The 6,546-nt window shown below is 33.5% G+C and overlaps 1 protein-coding gene across 1 annotated transcript; it reads right to left on the bottom strand.

Moving 5' to 3' along the window:
• Positions 1-5,343: 5,343 nt before the first annotated feature.
• Positions 5,344-5,841, bottom strand: BDR25DRAFT_225863 (uncharacterized protein; the record flags this gene model as incomplete). The annotated part of the gene is made up of 1 exon (XM_033685188.1): positions 5,344-5,841. A coding segment is annotated over one exon (498 nt), but the record flags the coding sequence as incomplete, so codon positions are not given.
• Between the last annotated feature and the right edge of the window lie 705 nt (positions 5,842-6,546).

Here is a 6,546-nt window from a genome sequence, read left to right as displayed (position 1 = left end):
AATGTGCTATAGCTATGTGTAAGGTCTTATAAAAGATAATAAATAACTACAGCACTAGACAACCTTTATAAGCTAATTCTACAGCTAAATTATAGAGGCTAGGTAATAAAAAAGAGCAGGTAATTATTAAGACTATACTTAAGCTATATGCGCAAGGAATTTCCCCTTAGATAGTATTTATAGCTAATATAGCTAATTCTTTGCACGCTAAGTGTAATCTAAGCTATGTTTATATAAACTAGCCTAGTACATTTATAAAGTGTTATTTAAAGCTTAAAGTAAAGTTTTAAGCGTAAGTATAGTTAAGAAATATTTAGCTAATTATAAACCCTATCTTGCTAAAGTTGTACGTGTTATTATTCTAAATGCTATACTTAGCTTTAATATTCTCTATAAGGCTAAACCTGCTCTAAATTACCTTAGGACTCTTATAAAAAGCTCTTTTATAGTTATACTTACGCTTAAATGTTACTTTAAGCTCTAAATAACACTTTACAAACGTACTAGGCTAGTTTATGTAAACATAGCCTAGATTACGCTTAGCGCGCAAAGAATTAGCTATATTAGCTATAAATGCTATCTAAGAGGAAATTCCTTACGCATATAGCTTAAGTATAGTCTTAACAATCACCTGCTTCTTTTTATTACCTAGCCTTTATAATTTAGCTATAGAATTAGCTTATAAAGGTTATCTAGTGCTGTAGTTATTTATTATCTTTTATAAGACCTTACATATAGCTATAGCATATTTCTTTAAGAGTTTTATGTCTTATTTAAAAGCTTAAAGCGGAAGCTGTATCTAATGTTCTTTTAGCGCATCTAAGTAGTGTTGTAGGGAATGCATTAGTGTAGGAAGAGTAGTTTAGTAGGGTCTTAGTAAAAGTAAGCAACTCAGGTGTGTAAGCAACTCGCCTGTGAAGTACGTTATAGTAGTGTGTAAAGATTATAACTAAAACTAAATTAAACACTTTTTAAAGCTAAATGTAGCTAAATAAATAAATAATATAATATTATTAATAAGGCTATTACTAGTAAAAGTAAGTTTTCTAATATAATGTAACAGCATAGGCAAGATAATAGGTCTAAATGTAGTAGGAATCTACTTAAAGGCATATAGAAGTGTGTAGGGACTTAGAACCTAGGAATTCTATTAACACCTATAGGCCTTGTATAAAAGGATATTAAAAAACTACTAAGCTAGCTAAGATGGCAAGGGTCAACTAAATACATAAAGGAATAGGGGTAACTGCAGGGGACAGGGTTAAGTCATGGTCGGGGCTGATACAGGGACCCTTCGGATAGGTTCTAAGCGACCCGAGATGGAACGATTCGTGAGAATCGTTACAGGCTTCGCGGACTGTACACCTGTGACAGTCTAGGTTCTCCCAACTCCTAATACCTAACCCTCCTCCCAGGCCCTGAGTACTCTAGACACCATTTCTTCGAAGTAGAGATTGTAACACCTTGCTTGTTAGAATCAGTGCTGGCGGGAATCGGTCCGAATCGATTATCCGGAATCACGTGGCGCTATCCTGGATCTGGATCGGATCTATGAATCAATCTAGCGCTAAGGCTAAATAGGCAACTATTTTAAACAATTAGTCTTTTATTTAATTTTTTATGCTATTATACTCTTAATAAGTTATACAACAAACATTTAATAAAAATTTAGCTTAGGACAATAGAATTCTATTTATAATAGGAGCAGTTAATAGCTTAAAATCTAAACAATAGAGGGAAAAATGTATATTAAGCCCTACCCTATATAATAAGCATTACAGAAAGTATCTTCTTTTTATCTTATTATATAAAAACATAGACATTGCAATTTAGAACGCTAAGAAGAATAATAAAAATAGCTAGAAGCAGCATAGTAATAATAGCCGCAAAAGATGCATCTAGGTTTTTCCTGCTGCCTCTAACCTAAACGTACAAGCAGCTCTAGAAGTTGTAGCGCATACTAAAAGTTACTCCTCTTATTGTACAATAAGCTAATAATTTTAGATCTAGCAGAAACAGGTTCTCTCTGCACCCTGCAATAATGTTAAATACTACAGTAGCACCTTTTATGCCTTCTAATTAAATACCTACTACCTATTATATGTTAATGCAGTGTTAATTTAGACTTATAGTACTATTAACATAAAACCTTACTATATGCCTTTTATCTTACATGTTGTATAATAACTAACTTGCATAGTAGAGTGTACTAGCTATCCTTACTGTAGTCTATTTTTAAAGTGTGTTTTACTCTTGTCTAAGTAGGCAGCTGCTTGCGCTAATTATAAATTTAAAGATTAGGCTGCCTATTATAGTCACCACAATAGCTCTTAACCTAATTAGTATTATCTAACACCTAACAATAGTATAGGTCCCCTAGCAACTTTGTCTTCTAGTGCAAACAACATTATTATAGATTACCTGTACAAAATTAAGGAGCTAGAGAGCAATAATAAGAATAGGCGCTAGAACATTATATAATAAATTACTTAAAATTAACAGTCTTTTTATAAGTAAAAAATAAGATAGGAAATAAAGATCTTTACCTTTTTAAATAGTTTACTTATTTTTAACTTAACTAGTAATTTAAAGATTTAATTACTTTAATAATATTAAGATTTAATAATGCTTAAGTCTAAAAGATTATACAACATGCTCTAGAGAAGATATGTTCTAGTTTATTACTTATAAGTAGTATAAAGTAAATCTTAAGTGCAAGATAAGTAAAAAAGGGCTACTAAGATTATTATATGTTATCCTGCTACTATTTTAACACATCTTTAACCCCCTTTGTTGCTAGCTCTCCTGTATACTCTGCCTACTTATCTAGATTCTCTACTAAAGCCTAATTACTAAGAATTTACTTAGTTATAGCTTTAATTAAATAATCTTAGACTTTAAGAATAATCTATGCTGTTGTACAACAAGTAGCCTGTTATCTTCTTTACTCTTGCGCTTTACTTTAGAGAGGTGTTAATAATAAATCTTAATGTTTAGATTAAAAATTAAGCTAGAATTATTTTAGCTAAGCTTTCTATGCTTTTTAGTCTTTAGTAAAGAACCTTAAGGCAAGCATTACTTTATTAGCCTAGTTTATATAATAATAAGAATGCAAAACTATTGTAATTTAGTAGAAAAAATACTTTTAAAGTAAGTTCTACTATTTTTGCTATGCTGTAAGTGCCTAAGTAGCTTATATAATATAATCTTTATTAAATTATATATTTTCTTTCTTATGTTTTGCTAAGAAAGCTATTATGTAAGTCTGTAAGATCTATAGAGAAGGAAGAGCCTGTCTAAGGCATTTTGCATCTTCTTTATTTTAGAGGATTACATTTATAAAAATCTGCAAGAATGTTTTTATTATATAAAGCATTTTCTAATCCTTTATCTTTAAAGTATTATATTTAAGATTAGGTTAGTTTTTAACATAAAAATCTACATGCATTTAAAGCTTAATTACTATATTAATTATATAATACTAGCTGTTCTATCTTATATAATTATCTAAGAATATTATCTGTCTAGCTTACAAGATAAACTTATTTATATAAAGCCCTAAACTACAAATATAGACTATAATGTTGTAAAGTTTACTAAGGGGACTAATAGCTCTAATTATATCTTATTATACAGAATTAGAGGGCAATTTATTTGCTTCTTTAAAGTCTGCAGCTTTAAAATTTTTAAGATAACTTTTATATAAACTTAAAAACAGAAATGCTTACATAATAAAATTAATAATATAACTAAGATAGTAAACTCTTTTATTCTTAGAATCTTAATGCAGATTAAGTTTGTTAGAATACTACTTACTAATTATATAATAAAGAGTGTTATTAGTGCTAGCATTATCTCTAACAACTGCTCCTAGATTTCTAGTAATCTTGTACTTCTTAAGTACTGTATAAAGTATAGAGAACTGTTCTTTACTAGAATAGCCTAAGACTAGTTATAAAGCAAAAAGGTGTTTAGTAACAGTATTATCTAAGCTTTATATAAAGTGTCTAGTAATTGCAATAAATAGGATTTAGTTTAGAGAGGTCTAGAGATTAAGCGCAACATTAATCTTTAAGGTTGCTGTCTAAATCTTGCGCTAAAGAATAAGCTTCTCTTTATACTAATAGCTTTAGATTACTATATAAATAGTAAAGTGTAAAACTAGAATAGCCTCTCTAGCAACAGGATTTAATGCTTATATAAAAGCCTAAAAAGATAATAATTTAACAACTAAAAGAGTAAGACACTGTTAAACAATTAGTTGTATAAGAGCCTTTTAAATAATATTTTTGTCTAGATAGGCTCTAAACGCAGCATTCTATATATCTCCTCTTATGCAAGGTTCTGCGCAGTTCTATAGCTCTTAGAGTTTAATAGCACCTGCTTGTTATATAAAAGAAAGAGTACCCTTTACTAAAACTTAGTAGTTAGATTTTAAGTGCCTTTAAAAGTTTATAATAACTTTTAAAGCGTAGTTGCAATTATAGAAATTGCAGTATTAAAGAAGACAGCTGTTTTGTTTAGTAGGTTTATTAGACATTAGTAGTTATATAAAGTTTCTAATGTCACCGCCCTTATTTTTAGGCACTAGAGTTAAGCTTAATTTATAGAATTCTATTGTACAAGACTTTTAAAGTTGTTTTGTTAATAGGGAAGCAAATTTTTAGCCAAGACTATAAATTAATTCAAGAATCTAATCCAGATTCAGGATAGCGTGGATTCAGATCGATCCACGAATCGGATCGATCTATCGCCAGCACTGGTTAGAATTCATGCTTATATACAAAGCACAGGTCATGTGACCCCTAAACAGGTTAAGTAAGGCTATACTAGCTTGCTCTAGAATATCTAACCTTATAAACATAGCTTAGATTATGCTTAGCGTGGAAAGAATTAGCTATATTAGCTACAGCTACTAGCTAAGAGGAAAATCCTTACACATTTAGCCTAAGTATATACTTACTAATTTCTTGCTTTTTATGATTATCTAGCCTTTATAAAGGTTATCTAGCGTGTTAATTATTTATTATTTTTAAAAAGACTTTATACATAAGTATATTATGTTACTTAAAGAGTGTTACTTCTTATTTAAAAGCGTAGGGTATAAGTTATATTTAATGTGTCTCTAACACATCTAAGTAGTATTGTTAGAAATGCATTAGTGTAGGAAGAGTAGTTTAGTGTAGTAAAAGTAAAAGTAAGCAACTTAGGTGTGTAAGCAACTCGCCTGTGGTGTATGTTACTACTTAAGCTACTTAACATAGTGAAAAACCTAGTATAATAGATATCTAACACATTGGTGCAACTTCCAACCACCGCTCAATCCGGTTCGACCCATGACGCCTACTGATGGTTGTCGCGGAAGAACCTCAACCACCGAGTGACGCTTGCGCATTGCCGATCAAGGTAGAAGTGGTCACCGTTAGCGAGCAAATTAAGGCTACTAGAATCGTTGTCCCACTCATAGAATCTAACCACCTTCCCCACTGCGACTGCGCCAAATTTCCTTCCGCCGGACCTACTGCTGGCGATGCCGGAGAGATAAGTCTTGAGTTGGGCCCCGGCATCCTGCCAGACTTGATTTTGTCCTTCCACGGCCGGCCTCGGGCATTCGACAATAAGGAACTTGAATTCCGGTGCTTGATTTCCGAAGACGATGTGAGTAGTGAAAAGGTCCGCTCGATGGCCAGCGATTTGGGTTTCCGGACCAGTGGCATAACCGGCCGTCGCTGGGAATTCGATTTGCAGGATTGTATTCCAAACTCGAGCGGTCTCGCCTTCCAGTTGCCCGGGAACAAGCCTATTTTTGATGAGCCAGGCGACCATTTGATTGGCCATGTACTGGTATCGTTGTCAGTTACGTCCAATAAAGGATTGGTTATCCTTGACTGACCGTGCTGGTAACATCTTCCTGTGCTGGAAGCTGGTAGGACATGCTGAGCGAATGGAGTAGGGTTTTAGTAAATAAGATGAGCGGATGAATAGAAGTTCAGCAGATAATTAGTATTCGTGATGCGGAGCTTGTTCTGAAGGTCTTGGGGTTCTAATGGTCTCTCCAACCACAGCGACTTGCCCTTTATATCTATCTGAACGGCGTATTCCATGGTGTATACCGGCAGCGTAAGCGCCATGGGTGGTGCTCTATAGAATAATATCCAGGCTCTTGTTTTGGAAATTTCCCGCGACATCAATAAAGGCGGACTACACCAATAGATCCCGAATGTTTCAAGAAATATGTAGCAGGATGCCTAATATAATCATCAGCGGCAAACTGTTCCCCTCAAGTCAAGGCGCGCACAGAGCACCAACTTGCTCTGCCGCCAGGCAGCAGGTCACTCAACCATGGTTGTGCCAAGGCCAACCATGGCTAGGCCAGATTTGGTTGGTGCTGCGGGATGCTCAAATCAGTTAGCGCGCCCACACAAACAAAAGCGGGGGGCTAAAAATTTGTTAGCCTCCTCCTAACACACTGCTATTATAATAGCTGCCTTACTAAAGAACTATGTAGGTATAGAGTTCAGGAGGAAAAATGGCAGCAGGAGCAAA

The sequence above is a fragment of the Lindgomyces ingoldianus genome (genome assembly GCF_010093535.1).
Source record: "Lindgomyces ingoldianus strain ATCC 200398 unplaced genomic scaffold BDR25scaffold_17, whole genome shotgun sequence".
Taxonomy (NCBI): domain Eukaryota; kingdom Fungi; phylum Ascomycota; class Dothideomycetes; order Pleosporales; family Lindgomycetaceae; genus Lindgomyces; species Lindgomyces ingoldianus.
Note: the sequence above shows the minus strand (reverse complement) of the source record. Positions and strands in the feature narration are given on the sequence as shown.